Source organism: Marmota monax, unplaced genomic scaffold (assembly GCF_021218885.2).
Source record: "Marmota monax isolate L192 unplaced genomic scaffold, Marmota_monax_Labrador192_F-V1.1 WCK01_AAM20220418_F8-fsc00149, whole genome shotgun sequence".
Classification (NCBI taxonomy): domain Eukaryota; kingdom Metazoa; phylum Chordata; class Mammalia; order Rodentia; family Sciuridae; genus Marmota; species Marmota monax.
Window position 1 is genome coordinate 291083 of NW_026693170.1, and position 17766 is coordinate 308848.

Sequence of the window (17766 nt, forward strand, 5' to 3'; positions counted from 1 at the left end):
ACGTGTTCCCAGGCAATGTGGAAGAGGAATAGGCGCCTCTGTGCCTTCCGTTTCAGTGCTCATATTGCAAGCAAGTCCCTTTTATGTGGCACCACATTTTCCACATTCGGGAGCTTCTTGAGTGATTCACTGTTTAAAATGGCCCCTAGTGGAGACTGAAGAGCTGCCTTGGTCACCAAGCGCAAGGCTGTGTTGCGCCTCACACGGGGGGATATGGATAAGCTGTGGCCAGGCACAAGTTCCATGCTGTTGGCTGAATTCTGAGCCAGGGAGCCAGCGGCACAAGGGTCCCTGGCTATCCTGGGAGACTGGCCCCAGGCCCCACTGTAGATACCTACATCCTTGTCTACTCAAGTCCCTGATACAAAATGGCATAGTGTCTGCATATAATTATGCACATCCTGCTGTATGCTTCAAATCATCTCTAGGTGACTTGTCATATCTAACGCAACGTAAAGGCTAGATTATGGTTGTCATGCTGTATTGTTTAGGGAACTGTGACAGTCAAAAAAGTCTGTACATGTTTAGTACAGATGCAGTTTTTACAGAAACATTTTTGATCCTGTTGGCTGAACCCACAGATGGAGAACCCCGGGATGTGGAGAGCTGATTATATATATTAAAAAAGGTAATTTTAAACAGCAACATATGTTGGGTGCAGTGGTGCATGCCTGTAATTCCAGCGACTCAGGAGGCTGAGGCAGGAGAATGGAAAGCTCAAGGCCAGGGACCTGGGGATATAGCTCAGTTGGTATAATGCTCGCCTCCCATGCACAAGGTCCTGGGTTCAATCCCCAGCACAAAAAAAAAAAAAAGAAAGTTCAAGGCCAGCCTCAGCAATTTAGCGAGGCTCAAAGCAACTTAGCGAGACCCTGTCTCATAATAAAAAGGGCTGGGGATGTGGCTCAGTGGTTAAGCACCCTGGGTTCAATCTCGGGTACTAAATAAAACAGCAATGAACATAAAAGGAGCTGACATACTGATCAGCTGATGAAAGCATCGTGGCCAGAGGCTGCCAGGACTCTTCTCCCACAGAGTGTTTCTGAGGATCATAGAATCTTTTTTTTTTTTTTTAATATTTATTTTTTAGTTCTCGGCGGACACAACATCGTTGTTTGTATGTGGTGCTGAGGATCGAACCGGGCCGCACGCATGCCAGGCGAGCGCGCTACCGCTTGAGCCACATCCTCAGCCCTGGATCATAGAATCTTACCCAGAATATTTAGAACGGCCTGCCCTGGGCGTGGCTGTTCACCCTCTGCCTCCTCAGATCACCCATTCAAAGGGGCCTGTCTTGTTCATGAGTACCCCTGGGCCTGGTATGCAGAAGGTGCTCAAAAACTGGTATGTGGTTAGTCCCTCCCGCCCTCCCATGCAGGCCTAGCTCCTAAACCCCAACTCCAACCCCACCAAAGCAACAGGGCCAAAGGGGCTTGAGTACAGTTTTAAAAAAAGGATCAGTTTTTAATTTACAAGAGTTCTAAATGTACAGAATTCTCCTTTAAAAAAATCGTTATACACAATAAATACAGTACAAAAAAATTTATCTTACAGTACTAGTTTTGTCTCCGAGATTTCAAAACGTGGCGCGGGCAGCTGGAGGCAGGAAGAGCAGAGGGAAGACAATGGGGGAAGGGGGACGCGCCCCCAGTTTTCTGTTGCTCAGATTTCAAAGTGGAGGGGTGGGAGCATGTGGGAACCTCGCTCACCTGCACGCGCGCCCACGCACGCGTACACACACGTACACACACACACACACACACACCCCGAGACCAGGCACAGGGCTGGACGCGCACACGCATGTCTGCGAGGCAGGCGGTCTGGGACACTGGCTCCTGCCCTCTTCTCCGGTTTCCTTTTACAGCCAGTGGGGGGCGCTGGGGAGACGCTGCGCGCACCAGGGAGGACACCCCCAGCCCCAGCGCCTTGGGCCATGATCTGTGGATCCACACATTCAGGTACCTAGAGGTGAGCACTGGGAGCCACCAGGTGCCCCCATCCCAGGCAAACACTCGCACGTGTCCCCAGACAGGGGCGGGCGGTGGCAGAAAGTGGGAAGAAACAAGAACTGACACACCAGGACGGCCCCTCCTTTGGCTGGGGCCATTCTCCATTGCAGCCCCCTCCCCTAAGCCCACGCCCACTCTGCCCACTCTGCCGAGGCAGGAGGCGGGGAGGAGGCCTTTGTGACTCAAATAACTTAGGCAAAAAGAACTGTCAGGGGATCCCCGGCTCGGCTCTGTCCCCCAGGAGGCTATGGTCGGATGCCCAGCGGATGCCCTGGTGGCCGCGACAGGGATGGGAAGACCAGCCGGTGTTATCTGTTCAACGTCCTGGCGCCGAGGCCGCCGTTGTGACTGGAGGGTGGGTAGGCCTCGGGCCTGTGCAGGGGCGACGGCGAGGTGGGCGTGACGGCCGCGGGGCCGGCGTGGGGGTACGGGGGTGCGGGCGTCCTGCCGGGGGCCTGCTGGAGGTTCAGGATGCTGTCGATGGCGCTCTGAAGGTGTTCGGTGAGCGTGTCGTCCTGCGGGCTGTCGCTGGAGAAGCTGGCCTGGTCCACATCTGGGGACTCGGACTTGCGCCGCTTGGCAGGTGGCAGCGGGGGCGCCTCCCAGGCGGCCTCCCCGCTGCCCCCGCCCTGCCCGGCGCCGGCTGCGGGCTCGGGCGGGGCCCCCTTCAGCATGCGCTGGTACAGCTCGTCCTCCACGGCTGCCAGCTCGCGGATGAGCCCGCTGGTGGCTTCGTCCACTTTGGTGGGCAATGGGGCGGGACTGCCGCCGCGGGCCCTGCCTGTGCTCTCCGCGGCGCCGGGCGCCTCCACGTTCTCACGGTAGGTCTTCCGGAGCGGCAGGCGCGGGCAGTGCGCGGCGGGCACCGCGGCCTTGCGGTCGGCGGGCGGCGGGTGGTCCACAGTGCCGTTCATCTGGCCCGTGGGCGGCGGGGGCGGCGGGGGCCGTGGCGGGGGCTCGGCCACCTTGAGGGCGGCAGGGGGCGGCGGCGGGGGCTGGTGCACAGGGTCCAGGGCCGTGTTGTGCACGACCTTGCTGAGCCCGGCCTCCTGCTTGATCTTGAGCTTGAGGCCGATGCGGCTCCGGGCTTCATAGGTCTTGATAGGTGGGCGGTTGCGGGAGGGCATTGGGCCATCCTCGTCGGCATCCAGGGATGAGGCCGCAGAGGACGAGGACGAGGAGGACAGGGAGGACGATGCCCTGGCCCAGGTCACCGACGGGGAGCCACCCGCTCCACCATGGCGGATCACGAGCTTGGTGGGCAGGTGTGGAGGGGGCTGGGCTGAGGCCCCGGAAGCTGAGGACGATGGCGGGCCGTGGCCAGTCAGCCGATGACCCTCGGAAGAGGCTGAGACAGGGAGGCCAAGGGAGCGAGAGGAAGACACATACTCGTCTGCAAAATCAGAGGGCAAAGAAAACCCACAGGAGTTAGGAGAGCGCAGAGGCCCCAGAGCCGAGCTAAGACTTAGTGTCACTGAGCACCTGCCCTAGGCGGGCTTCAGGCTGAGGCCTTGATTCTGCACATCCTCAGGGCACAAGGCCGGGTGTGACCTATCAGCCATCCCAAGCCCTTCCTAAACTAAACCACACTCTCCCACAGGGCCACAGGGGCTGTTCAAGAGGTAAAAGAACTAACTAAAAGAATATAAAACAAAAGGCGCAGTTTCTTGGTCACACTGGCCACACCCAGCACACTGGCCAGCACCTATACAGCAGCTTCACCACCGCAGGTAGCTCTACTGGCCGCACTGTTCCTTGTGTGTATTTAATGTGGAGGGAGGAGGACATTTCATTTGGTGGAGAAATCTGGTCTGAGGTGATGTGAGGGTATTTGTGGTCTTGACTACACAGTCCGGAAGCCCATCTCGTCCACTGCAGAAATCCTCACGTGTGTGTGTGCTCACAGGCTGCTTCCCAGAGCCCGCTAGACACTGTCCATGTACCGTGTCACATTCCTGAAGGCATATCCTCTCCAAACAGGGCCCCCAGGGTTTAGGATAAAGGGCTGTATACTGCTACTGGAACCTCCCACTTTACAGATGAAAGAGAGGTCCTGCGAGGGTAAGTACCTCGCCAAGGTCCCACGGCCAGTCAGTGCCAGAGCTGGGGTTGGAACCAGGGAGTTATGGTCTGGTTAGGGAAGCACCTCACCACCACGAGCTCCTGCCCCACTTCACCACAGCCACACCTCGCACCCATTTAAGTACCAGCTGCTCCTTTTTTAAAAACTAAGGTTTATCACAACCCTCTGAGTTTGATTCCCAGCACCACACACACAAAAAGTAAATAACTAAAAATAAAAACAAGATCCAGTCTAGCAGAATGAAAGCCGGTGTGGATGGCAGGTACAGGGACAGTGGTTTTCTCCAGGGAAGCACTGGAGGGGGTTAGACTAGAAGGTGGGCAAGGGCTAAGGGGACACTTTGGAAAACCATGGCTGGATTTGACTGTACCCTTTCCTGCATCGACTAGGGAGAGGCTTGTGAGAGGCAGTAAAAAGGCAAAAAAAAAAAGGGCCACTGGCTCTCCAGCAGGCACAGGACTGGCACCTGAGTGGGCACGGTCACTGCATGTTCTGTCACCCTGGAGCCCGCAGTGTTTGCCTCCGGGTTCTCCTGCTCTCCTGGGGATGGCAGGATACTCCCTCACCCCAGGATCCGGGGGAGAAACCGACATAGGCATGAACTGTGCGAGGAGAGCAGCGCCAGAGAGCCTGCGGGCCAGGGCGGGCGCCACCTGGTGGTGGAGTCAGGCAGGGGCCAGGTCAACGCAATCCTAAGGCGTGGGTGGGATGGGAGCGCCACTCCCTCCCCTCCTCTCTCACCCGGCTTCTCCTTGGCAAGCTGTTTATCCAAGGCAAGGGTGGTCTTCTCCTCCTGAATGAACATTCGGTCGATCATTACCATCTCGGCCGAGGGGCTCACCCTCTGGTGGGGTTGAGAAGAGAACACAGGTTAAGAAGCAAGATGGGGGCGGGGGGCGGTGTCTTGTGATCTGACCTCCTGCCTCCCTGCCAACCTCTCTTCCCGCTAAGGGGCAGGAAGCCCTTCCCTGCTCAGAGAGGGGAAGGGTAAGGCTAGGGTCATAGGCGGGAGGGAGGGCAGGGAGGAGTGGCAGGGGGTTGTGGCCCTTACCCGGGACTCCTCCAGGAGCAGGAGCCTGTATTTATTAAGCATGGCCTGGGTGCGCTTCAGCAGCTGCGTGGAGACCGTCTCAAACTCCTCGTCCACTGCCAGGAAGACAAGCGACGGGGCCAGAAATGAGGGCGCAGATTGTGCTGGGACCGCAGGTCAAGTGCACATGCGCTGACCCGTCTCTATCCTTTGGGCCTCCTGCCCCTACCAGGGCCTGGGGGTCAGGGGACTGTGGGGAGGCCTCACCTCTGTGGTAGTCGCTGGGGGAGGGGAGGGCACCCTGGTAGACGTGGTAGGGCAGGAGGCGATGCAGGGCGTCCTCGAAGGAGGGGAAGGCCGTCTTGTAGTCGGGGTGCAGGACCGAGCCCTGGTGTCTGTGCAAATGCTCTAGGAAACTGGGGCAGGGAGGGGTGGGAGAGACCACACAGAGCAGGGTGAGGGCAGGAGGGAGTGAAGGGCAAGGGCCCTGCAGCGGGAGGTTATGGGCACACGTACCCAGCCTGGGCCCTGTTCCACTGACTCCCTGCCACCAGCCAAAGGCAGCAGTGCGACCATCTCCCCATTTTACAGTAGAGGAAAACGAGGCTGCGAAAGGTCACTCCTGCCCCAAGTACACAGAGCAGAGCGCCAAGGAGTGCTGGACCGCAAGCTCATGCTCTGTGCTGTTCGGTCTCCTGCCACCTGGCAGCAGTGTCCCCCTGTCCCTGGCCCCACAACCCTCTGGGGAGCAGGGTGTTGTGGTGGGTAGGTGGCAAGATCCTGTTCCCTCCCTGGGCTGCCGCCTCCTCACAGCGCCTGCTACAGCGGTTAGGTCTCCATATCGGGGACCGACCGCCTCCTGCCACTGGCCGGACTCCCAGCACACCTGGGGGCAGGGGCTCTGGTCTTGTCACTGCGGGGCTGCCAGCATGTACACACTGAGCACCTCATACACACTCGGTGGGAGGAGGACCAGCATCAGCGCCCACCACCCAAGCACCCGCCTCTCCACCGAGTCTTTTCTGCCCCTCAAAACACATCTACCCATGCAGCCAGGCACCCTCACCTGCACCCTTGGCTCTAACACCCACCTGCCCACAGGTTCCATTCCCTTCACCCCACCCTGTGCCAGCATGTCTGAGGCACCGAGGGAGACCCAGCTGCTGCCCCCTAGAAGCCAAGGCCCACTTGTCCCAGCCAACCCTCACCCCACTCTCGTCAGCACTGCATTCTCGGGAGGGGGAAACTGGGGGCCTGGAAGGTGCTGGGGGGAAGCAGAGACACTGCTGAGGAACACAGCCTTGGGGTGGCGGGGGCAGGGCACAGGGCAGGGGGCACCCACTCACCAGGCCTCCTTGCTGGGCTGCAGCGTGGGGGGCTTCTTGAGGCTGCTCAGCTTGCTTTCGTACTGGGGGGGAAAGGAGGTGAGTGACAACGTGACGGGGACCCTCCCAGGTGTCTGGACCTGCTCCCCTCCAGCATGGGGCACAGGGAGGCAGGGGTCCCGGCCCCAGCTGCAGGGGAAATGTGGTCTGGGCTGCGCTGGGGACAGTGGAGAGGGTGACAAGCAGGCCTGAACCCTGTCCCCTGCCCAGCCTGGTCTCTGGGTCTGTCTGACTCAGGTCTCATATCTCGTCCCTTCACCAGATGGTCCTGTTCCCGAGCCACTGTCTGACATGTGGCCCCTCCATCTGCATGCTCTGTCTCCACCCACGTCACCCTCTTTCCCCTGCCTTGTCCTGTCTCCCTTCTGCCTCTGGCAAATCGGTCATCTCCACCTACTTGGGGCCCTGGTCCCTCTGACCGCCCTCTCCCCAGCGTCTGAAGGCCAGTCTGCCTTACCTGGTCCTGGTGTCGCTGGCACCACCTGACCTGTGGGTGTGTCTGGAGTCCTGACCCTGTCCCTCCTGTCCATGTCAACTCCCATCTGGGACTGGCTCGCATACTGTCACCCGGCTGTCCTGGCACCTGTCTGTCTGGGTTTTGACCTCTAAATCTTGGTCAGTGGGTCCCATCTGCCCCTTCCTGCCCATCTGGCTGTTTCTAGTGTCCTAGTTCAGCCTGCCACGCTGGCCCTGTCTCCCAGTTCCCTGGTGACGCCTGGTCCTGCACTGACCCTGCTCTGAGGACCTCTTACCTGCAGCCCAGAGGACTTTCCTGGCCCGGATACAGCGGCCTTGGCCACACTCAGGGTTGGGAGGTTGCTGGCAAAAGTTTTGCTCTCGGCAGGAAGCAGAGGAGGGAGGCCTGGGCGGGGCGGGGAGACAGGCCTGGGGTCACTGGCACGAAGGCCAGCTGCACACGTGTGCTCCCCTCTGTGCCCGCCACTCTCCTCCTGGTCCTCTGGCCTTGACAGACACAAGCCCTGGGCCAGGGCAACAAGCCCTGTCCCCTGCCTGCCTGTGGCCTGATGTCCGGGTGTCGCCCTGGGCTGGCAACCCCACAGCTCTGCCCCAGCCCACCCCTTTGAATCTCAGCCCCCACCCCGCCTTCAGCCCGGGTCTCTCCTGTGTGGGCTCCTCCCCCTACCTGTGGTGGCCATGGGTGCCTGGGCAGGGGGATGGCTGGAGGCGGTGGGGGTCCCGGATGGGGCCTGCCCACTGACCAGCACAGAGACAGTGGGGTTGGCGAGGGACCCCAGGCTGGTGGAGGTCTGCGGGACGGTGGGGGCCCCCCCAGCCTTGTTCTGGAGAATGATTCCGGACGGCACCTGAGGAGGGGACAGGTGGTTGAGGGGCAGGGGCACGGGCTAGGCGTGAGGGTGGCCAAATGCACCAGGGCCAGGAATGAAGAGCCGGGAAGCAGAAGGGATGGGCCGGGCGGGACGGCAGTGTCCCTGTGGTCCATTACCTGGTGGAATCTCTCCAGAAGAGCCTTCGGCTGGGGCAGCGCTGGAAAGGGGGTGGTCACCATCTGGAAGGTCCGAGGAGGCGGTAGGGGGGGCGCCGTGGGCTCGGGGACCAGGTGGAGGGTTGGTGGGGGGGTGGGGGACTTGTGGGGTCCCTGGCCAGGCGGGAACTGGAGCTGGAAGTCGGGCGGCGTGGGGGCTGGCAACCTGGTGGGCGTCTCGGAGGAGACTGCCCCCGAAGAGGTGGAGGTAGGAGGGAGGTGGGGGGCTGGGGGCAGCGGACCCTCAGGTGGCTGGGACGGGGGGCGTAGGGGGGGCTGGGGGGGGCCAGGGGCAGTGGGGGCTGGGGTGCTGGCTGGTGGGGGTACACCCAGCTGGTTCTGGATAACAAAGATGCCGGGCAGAGTGGGGGGCGCCTGGGGTGGGGGGCACGGGTGCAGGGCTGGCTCTGAGGGCGGGCGGGACAAGCTCTGGGGCTGGGAGGGGGGGCGGGAGTGGGGGCGGGAAGGGGGGCGAGACGGGGGCCGGGCAGGGTGCGGGGAGGGCAGGTGGGGGCTGTCTCCCAGAGGGGCCTGGTGAGGTAGTGAGGGGGACGAGGAGGGGCCCGGGCCCTTCAGTGGAGCTGCTGCTGGGATCTGGGCGGGGGAGGGAGTGAGAGGGAGGGGCGGGGTCAGAACAGCCTGGGTCCCACTGCTCCCAGAACTGAGGACCCAGCCACCCCAGTCCGAGCCCCACTCTGAGCCTACCTCAGTCCTGAGGAAGGACCCCACGTGGCTACCCTTCCCCGTCCACTCCGCCTTCTCTCTGTGCCACCTCATCCCCACTGCCCCCCACCTCCGCCTGTCCCCACCGTCTCCCCCACATTTCCCTGCCCTCTGACCTCCCTCTGCCTCCCCCGCCCTGACCAGGTGAAGGCAGGTCCTGCAGGTTGCAGGTGGGCAGCAGCAGGGGAGCAGCGGCAGGCGGGGCAGCCCGGGCCCAGGGAGGCCAGGAGCAGGGAGCAGGGGGCAGAGCGGAGCATCCCGGCACAGCCAGGGCACAGCCAAGGGACAGCACAGGCACGGCTCTGTGGCCAGGGTGTGGGCGCAGAGGCTGGGGCCATGGAGCTGAGGGCAAGAAGCAGCTGTGGAAGCCCGGCCAGGCCGGTTCACAGCCACATGGGTGGGGAGACACTGGCAGGTGTGTCCTGAGCCCTGTCTGTCCACCTGCAGGGCCATGGCCGTGCGCCTAGCTGCACAGCCCTGATGAGGTGCCTGCACCCTTATCAGGCAGAGCCCGAGTCTGAGGACACAGGCAGCCCAGCACGTTCTGAATGCCACACAGCGACCTCCCTAAGCTGGCCTCTGCCAGAGCACCTCACCCCTCTGAAATCTCTTGCCAAGAAGTCAGCTGCCACCAACCCTGACATAGCAGCCACTATGCAGCCAGAGAGTGCCAGCCAGGAACCCAACACTGGCCCCACACCCTGACACCTGCAGATCTAGCGCACACGGCTGGGCACCTGCACCGACCCTGCCACCCCCGCCCCCTGGCCATGAGAGCAGGGACAACTGGACGCATTTCACCGAAGAGAAACAGGCTGGGGAGCCCCGGAACCACTGCCCAGTCTCTTGACAAGGACAGGTCAGGCTCGGAGGCTCTGACGGCAGCTCAGCACCTCTGCCTGACACCACTTGGACACTGCCGAGCCATCTTCCAAAGCTGGCTGAGGAGGACCCAGGACCAGGGAGCTCAAGGGACCTGCCAAAGGCCACCCGATGTTGCCATGCTCCAACGCTGGGCCCCAGCCGTGGGCCTCCCATGTGGGGACAACGTGGATGCAAAAACTCATGTTCGAGTGGCTTTGTCGACTGAGAATCCTCCTCAGCGTCACCGCAACTGTTTCAGAGTCACCACTAGCCCTGTCCTCCAAATCTGGGACCCTTCCAGCTCCGTCCAAAACCTGGCCCTGAACCACTTCAGGGCAACTCAGAGACAAAACAATGAAAATAACCACACAAACACCTCCCTAAAGGACTACCACCCCTAGGAGAGGTCAGAGGGCCAGCCTGGCTCACCACAGGGCTGACGGGACAGTCCCCTAGGAAACCCTCCAGAAGGCAGCTTGGTCTGGGCCTTTGAAGGGTCATGACTGAACCTGGTCGATCTCGCTCCAGGATCTGTGGTAAAGCACACTCAGCCAGGCTCGGGTGGGAGATAGAGGGGACAGGAACCCGCAAGGCAGGGGTGGGTCAGTGCCCTCTAGGGACGTTTCTGACCTTGTGTGTCACTTTTAAAATTTGAGAAAGAGGAAGAAGGGCTGGGAGTGTAGCTAATGATGGCAGGGCGCCTGCCTAGCATGCCCGAGGCCCTGGGTGGGACCCCAGTACGCAAAAAAGAGGACAAGAAAGAGAAAGGCAAAGAAAGAACATCGGGCGCGGGCTTGCAGGCCTCCCACGGGGACAACCCAGAGGACCGGCAGCCAGCCAGGAGGAGACCGGTGGGGAGGGACCACAGTGCCGCCCACTTACCACCCCAAACGCCTTCCCAGGGGCTCAACAAACGGCCACACGGAAGCGCTGGAGAGCTATGTGGACTGGGAGGACGCCGCCGGCCATGGTGACAGGGCAGCAGGTGAAACCGGACTGTGGCCAGCAGACTGGGTCCTGCACTGCATGCTAAGCTCACCGACTTGGACGACAGTACACCAGGTAAGTGAGAGTGCTCCCGTCCCCCAGGGCTGACCTATCACACTGAGATGTCCAGGAGTAAAGAAGTGTTGTTGGCGATGGGGTCTCAAGTGACTCTGACGGGAGACGTGCCCACAGGTGAGAGCTCCGGATACGGCTAACAATGCAGAAGGTTCACGGTGGGCGACAGGGTAGGCAACCAGCCTCCAAGTGGCCCCTGACGATCCCCTCCTCCTGGTGTTCAGTCACCTCCCACAAGGCACCAAGGCTGGTCTGTGACCAGTGCAATTTGGAATGGCAGGTGTGGTCAACCGTAGGTCACTTCCCAGATTCGGTTATAAAACAAGACTGCAAATGTCACTCTGAGCAGCCCCACCCGGCTCTCCTTCCACTGGGGAAGCCAGATGTGGCCTGTGCGGACCTAACCTTTACAGACCCCCCTCGGGGAAGCACTGAGGCCTCTGGCCAACAGCCACAGGACAGCTGGAAGCAGACTCCCCAGCTTAGTGGGGCCCAGTGACTGCAACCCCAGCTAACACCTCGATCATAACCTCACGAGGGCTCAGAGGCAGACCCCTCAGCCCGCTGCTTCCAGGCCCTGACTCACACTGAGAGACACACTGATGCTTGCTGCTTTAAGCTGCTAAGTTTTAGGGGTCACTTATCACACAGCAACAGATAACTAACAAATGTGGTTAAAGAATAAAGAACTCTTCGGGTGCCCTGGCGCACACATGCCTGTAATCCCAGCAGCTCTGGAGGCTGAGGTAGGAAGATCCCGAGTTCAAAGCCAGCCTCAGCAAAAGTGAGGTGCTAAGAAGCAACTCAGTGAGACCCTGTCTCCAAATAAAATACAGAATAGAGCTGGGGATGTGGCTCAGTGGTCGAGTGCCCCTGAGTTCGATCCCCAGTACCAAAGAGAGAGAGAGAGAGAAATGCACATCAAAAGCAGCCCAGAGTGTCATGTTTTAACTCATCACTTTGGGAATAAGTCAAGTGTCCAGTAAAGACTTTCATGCACGTTGTCCACACTGGGTGCAGTTCACCCGCAGTGACTGGATCGCAAGTGCACATCCGCTTATTGCAGCCAACAAGCTCCCAGGAAGTGAACAGACTGCCGCACGGGGAATGTGGCAGGGACTGGGGCTTCTTGCGGCGCCATGTGGAGCCTAATGCCCATCAGTAGCCACGTACCAGGGAGATGAACACCACTGTCCCCAGAGGAAGGCTTCCAACTATACCCGGGGATGAGGACACGTGCCCCAGGCCACCTAAACATATAATGCACAGTCTGGGGGCCAACGGGACAGAACGGAAAGCTGCCTTTCAGTAGACTGCACCCACACGAGGACCTGGAAGGGTGTACAAAACAAGTTGCCGTGGGCTGGGGATGTGGCTCAAGCAGTAGCGCGCTCGCCTGGCATGCTTGCGGCCCGGGTTCGATCCTCAGCACCACATACAAACAAAGATGTTGTGTCCGCCGAGAACTGAAAAATAAATATTAAAAAAATTCTCTCTCTCTCTCTCTCTCTCTCTCTCTCTAAAAAAAAGAGTCTATTAAAAAAAAAAAAAAAACAAGTTGCCGTGGTTACCTGGAGGGGGACAGGTGGCAGTAGGCTGGGGAGGCAGGGCCAGGGTGACACACTGTGCCCTGACACAGAAGAAACCCACGACATTACCAACTGCACCCATAGGGTGCCATTACAGGGGATTTTTTTTTTTCTGTATCTTCTAAATTTTCTAAATAAGCATTAAATTCTTATGTGTATACATGTGTGTATATGTACACGTGTATACACACACCACACACATGTCCCTCCTGGTGCTGGGGAGTAAGCCGCGGGCCTCATGCATGCTCAGCAAGTGCTCTACTAGGCTGCACTCCAGCCCAATCAGTTTTGAAAACACTGCCACAGGAGTATTTATCAAGAGATTCTGGCCTGGGGACAGAGCTCAGTTGGTAGAGTGCTTGCTCTCTACATGTATAAGGCCCTGGGTTCAGTCCCCAGCACCACAAAAAAAAAAAAAAAAACAAGATTTCAACTGTCCATGAGGATGGCAAGATGCTCGGCCTCGTGTACGATTAGAGAAAAGGACAGGGAACTGATGTTCTGTGGCCCAGGGAAGAGCAGGCTAGCTGTGACCTGGTGCTGGTGGGCTGTGGGAGGAAGCCCTTGGTGGCCCAGCCCCGTGCAGAGCAACCAGGTGACATTTACATAAAATGTTTGGGAAGCGCTTTGCTCTGAAGCCCACGTTTCTCCTTCTAGAAATCTACCCTGCAGATGTGTTCAGTACGGACTCCAGATGTTTTAAGTGCTGTTGTTAGCTGTGACAAGGGACCACCTTGAGTATTCCTGAAGAGGGAACTGAATACATACTTCAAGGTGACTTCAAACAGCTGGCCCTGTGACAGCTGAATGGGGAAAGAGGTATATAAAGGAATTATGTCTGCACTGAGCACGTTCAAACATTTTTTTCTTACTATTCCCTGAGGAATACAGAGTGACAACACTCACATAGCACATCGTCTCAGGCACTGTAAGTCACCTATGAACAACCTAAAGCCCAGGGGAGCAGGTGCTGTCAGGGTGGGGCACTGCTGGACAGAGCCCTCGCCCAGCTCACACGGCCCTGGGTTCCAGCCCCAGTACTGTGAGAATCAACACTGAAAAATCCATGTGAGGTTACGGAGGGGCTCCGCATCTACAGAGCCTTGGTGTCTGCGTGGGGGTCTTGGAACCAACCCCCCTGCAGGGAGGGAGGGATAACGATCATGAGCCACAATAGAAAGACCTCAAAGGAGAGCACACCAAGGCCACAGGTCAGATCTGCCCACTGCCTGGCCTGGCCTACCATCTTCTATGTCCCACAAGATAAGAAACATTTTACATTTTTAAATGATTGGGGGAAATTTTAAAGTAGAATAGTATTTTGTGACTCATGAAAATCATATGACATTCCAAATTTCAGTGTCTTGGAGTTTTACTGGAACATTCCAAGCTTGTTTGCTGTGGTTTATGCTGCTTCTCCACTACAGCGAGAGCTCAGGACCGGCGCGCTGGCTCATTATGGCGAGCTTGCCTGGAGAAACAAATAACTAAATAATGGAGAAGGACAGAAGACTTGGCCCGGTTATTTTTGTTCCACAGTAAAACATACACTCTTTCCAGGCGCCCAACCCTGACCTAAGGGCATTACATACATCAATTTATTTAGTCCTTGTAACTATAAAGTAGCTGCTATTATCCTTATTTTTACAGATAAGGAACCCGAGGCCCAGAGAGGCCAGCAACTTGCCCAAAGTCACAGAGCCTGTGGGGCCAGGGGCCCAAGCACCCTTCCTCACAGTCCTCCCAGGCGTGGGTGCCAAATGCTCCCCGTGCCCATTCGCAATGACTCAAGTCACTCCATGGGCTGTGATCAGATTTACGAAGAACACAAGAGAGAGAATAGGAAACACTGGTGTGCATCATGCAGGGCACCGGGGAAGCTCTGTGTTCAGTGACACATACACACAGGTGTTCCCTGGGTGGTGACATTAAGAGGCACTCTGATCCAAGGTGGGTGGGGAAGTCGTCTGAGAGGCAGGCCTCCAACACTGTTGCTAAAGAAGCAAAGCCGGATGCACAACGCGGTTTGGGGGCTTCTGTCTGCACAGACATGAGAGGAAAGTGCATGTGTACACAAACGCACACGCACGCACACACACGCACACACACGCACACGCACACACACGCACACGCACTCGCACGCATGCACAGTCAAGTCTACCTGGGTCAGAGCTCAGAGGCTGGACGGCAAGGAATTACTGCTTGGATCTCATATGCTTCTCAAAGTGAGTGACCACATCGCTCCAGGGCACCCTTGGTGACCACTGACCCCCTCACTGCTCACTGACCACCACTGGAGAGCCTCCTACACGTCAGGCATCAGGGTAGGCAACCGCTGCACAGGGCCAAACCTGTGCACTGACCCAGGCGGCCTGTGTGTGATGGAATCAGCTCACATCCCTACCTGCCGGTCCAAGTGCCCACAGGGTCACTACCATCCCTGAGCGCTAGCCTGTGCACAGCCACCGCGTGGTCAGTCGGGGGCCTCACTCCATTCTGCAGGTGAGGAGACTGCACTTCTGAGAGCTGACTACACAGAGTGGGATTCACACCTAGGCCTGTCTCTTGCCACAAATTGCCAGGGTTTGGATCCAGGCTCTGCCCTGACCAGCTGGGCAGCCTGGGCAAGCAAATTCATCTCTCTGGCCTCAACTTCCTCATCTGTAAATGGGGGATGAACACCACCCACCTGAAGGAGGAGCCATAGGGTTTCGATGAGAGGCTGGCTGTGAAGTGTGCGGCTTGCACCGAGAGGCAGACAGGGCTGCCATCTGTGGAGTGATTGCCACACACCCTCTTCCTCAAGCCTCCGGCCCTTCAGCCATTTCCAAACCGTCCCCCAAACCTTTGCACTCCTCTCCCTCATCTCTGCTAGCTCCCAGCCTGAGACACTGCCCCCTTTCCCTGGAGACCCCCCAGCCACCTCAAGGTCTCCACTTCCACTCTTGTCTTCCGACAAACCATCTTCCAATGGCAAGTTACCGGAGCATGCTGCGGCCTGGCTGGGGACTGTCCACCCCTTCTAGGTCCAAACTCCTCGATGGCCCATGGGAGCTGCGGCTTCTCCGACCCATTCTTGCTCTGCCACTCCTCCCCACTGCCTCATCCCAGCCTGGGGCTCTGCAAATGCAGGGTCCCCTCAGGGCATAGGCCCTCCTGCACAGGGAGCGGTGCCCCTGCTGCACTCGCTGCTGCCACCACCACCAATGCCCTCTCTGGCTGGCTGCAGGCCGGTAACGGGCCTGAGTCTCCCTCCACTTCACTGTGGTGGGCTCGACACAGAGCCGGCCACGGAGTGCTCCTGAGGCTAGGTGTCCCTCCATCCTGTGTTCCCATCCGCTGGGCACCCGCTACCTGCCAGGCACTTCTGGGCACAGGGGACACACCCCCTGCCCTCCCAGAGCCTAGATTATGGCAGAGTGCGAGTTACTCAACAGAGACCGTGCCCTTTGGGCAGGAGGACACGAGCACTTTGGAGAAGGCAGGAGCAGGCTGGGCTGCAGTCTCTGAAGTGCCTGGGGAGGAGCAGATAGGGCCCTCGACCTGGGCTGTCTGGAACTTCGTTTTGCTTTTTGGTACCAGAGACTGAACCAAGGGGTGCTTAGCCACTAGCCACATCTCCAGCCCTTTCTATTTTATTTGAGACAAGGTCTCGCTAAGTTGTTGAGGCTGGCCTTGAACTTAAAATCCTCCTGCCTCAGCCTCCCAAATCGATCCAGGACTCTGTTTTAAAAGTGAAAGTCCTGCGATTGAGAGCTGAAGGCTGTACTGGTGAACAGGGAGGGCCTATTGCCTCAGGACGAGCAGGAGAGCTAGCACTCAGCACGCATCTTCTCATCCACAACCACCAAGGCGCAAGAGTACACAGGTCTCCACAGTGCCCTCAGGAGGGCTCCCACACCCTAGCAGGGTGGCCTGGAGAGGAAGTCACCAGCCAGGCAGCTTCAGCTCATGCATTTTCAAAACAGGACCCCTCATCCCCCTGCCCCTTCCTGCCTTTCTCCCTGGGTGCCATCCTAACCCTGTGTCTCTTTGGTGACTGTCACTGGCCCCAGGCCTCCTCCCATAATGACAGCTAGGAACAATAATGACCTAACCATTTCTGGCGGATTCCCTCCTTCATTGCCTACAGCTGCTGCCCCTCCCCCATCTGAGGGAGGCCTGAAGAAGCAGGTGGCTCAATGTCACATGGCAAAACCACAGCTGTCCAAGGCCAAAGGCCATGCTGATCTCTGCCACCTGGCCCATGCCGAGGCCACTCCCTCTTCTCTCCACCTGTCCCTTGTCCTTTTCAAAGACTACACCATCCACTCCTGCAGAGCAAAGTGGCCCTCCATGACTTCTTATGTTTACATGACAATGACTCATATGAGACAGGAGCTCATTTTCCCTACAGGTAGAGTTTCTATAAATCAATAATAAAATGACCAGTGACCCAAACTTTAAAGCAATTTCATAGAACGGAACTTACAAATAACCCTTCCTCTGAAAACTTGCCTGACCTTATTCATAATAAAAGAAATACGTATTGAAACAACATCCGGTAGTTGTTGTCACCTATCAGCTTGGCCAAGTTCAATACCAGCGAGACTTCAGGAAAACAGGTACAAATCATGTACTGATGATGAAGATCAAGCCGATTTAGACCCACAGAGGGCAATCTGGCCAAGGGCAACCCCCTGTAAGAACTCAGCCCACAGAATCATGGACACACTCATTCTCTACAACTAATGACCAAGCCTGGCCTAGCACGCCACCACACAGCTGTAGAAAAGAAGAATGTCTCTAAGGTCACTGGAAATGATAAGATTCGACCTGTAGGCAGAGTATGTTGTGTTTGTAAAAATGGAAAGAAAAGAATGCACGTGTGACTTTCCTCTATGTACAGAAAAGAACTGCAAGACGCCACCCCAGGGAGCTTCAGAGGCTGAGGAAGGGGCTTTTCACCACCCCTTTTAGCATCTCCTGGGATGTGAACCCTCGGGGGCGTCACTTACTCCAGTGTGAGCATGGCAACTTTAAGAAATAACTCATTTCCCGCTGGAGGCATCCTGTGTCCCTGCCTAGAGTGTGGGCTCCCAGGGCTGGACCTGGTCTCAACTGTCCCCGCTCTCTGGAGACACAAAATATGGACAGGCGGTGGGGGGGGGGCAGGGGGCCAGGGGGCACACCGAGTCAGCGAGACAGAGGCAGGCAGGGCAGAGCGGGGAGGAGAGCAGGAGCAGGGGCGAGGCTGGGTCTCAGCCAAGGACAGAGGCTGCTGGGGTTCATCTACCTGGGGGGCTGGAGCCGGGGAAGCCTGGCTGTCGGGGGCCTGAGGGCCGAGGCCAGCTCCTTTGGCGGTGGGGGTGGCCAAGGCTGGGTCTTGGGCGGGAGGCGGGGCGCTGACTATGACCGAGGCAGGCACGGAGAGGTGGGGGCCCTCTGTGGAGAGGGGCTGCTGGCTCCTCTCCTGCAACGGGCAGCCCGCACAGGGTCAGAAGACCACCCCACGGACCCCTGCCCCCCACCAGAGAC

General features: G+C 58.3%; 1 protein-coding gene and 1 long non-coding RNA gene across 3 annotated transcripts in view; one reads left to right on the top strand and one right to left on the bottom strand.

The window, feature by feature from the left end:
* Positions 1–1438: 1438 nt before the first annotated feature.
* Bicra (BRD4 interacting chromatin remodeling complex associated protein) overlaps positions 1439–17766 on the bottom strand; it is a 68189-nt gene continuing 51861 nt past the window's right edge. The window contains exons 7-15 of one of the 2 annotated variants that reach the window (XM_046455624.2): positions 17525–17701; positions 7973–8035; positions 7652–7832; positions 7260–7369; positions 6469–6530; positions 5390–5538; positions 5144–5238; positions 4834–4936; positions 1439–3402 (exon numbers count right to left, since the gene is read on the bottom strand). In XM_046455624.2, the coding sequence (XP_046311580.1) occupies positions 2318–3402; positions 4834–4936; positions 5144–5238; positions 5390–5538; positions 6469–6530; positions 7260–7369; positions 7652–7832; positions 7973–8035; positions 17525–17701 (2025 nt within the window). In that variant the 3' untranslated portion in view covers positions 1439–2317. Of the gene's footprint in view, positions 3403–4833; positions 4937–5143; positions 5239–5389; positions 5539–6468; positions 6531–7259; positions 7370–7651; positions 7833–7972; positions 8606–17524; positions 17702–17766 lie in introns of both variants that reach the window. The other variant, XM_046455623.2, reaches the window with a different exon arrangement.
* On the top strand, positions 9185–13079 carry LOC131424599 (uncharacterized). The gene is made up of 3 exons (XR_009227896.1): positions 9185–10134; positions 10501–10660; positions 12907–13079. It is a non-coding gene; the product is annotated as an uncharacterized LOC131424599 (long non-coding RNA).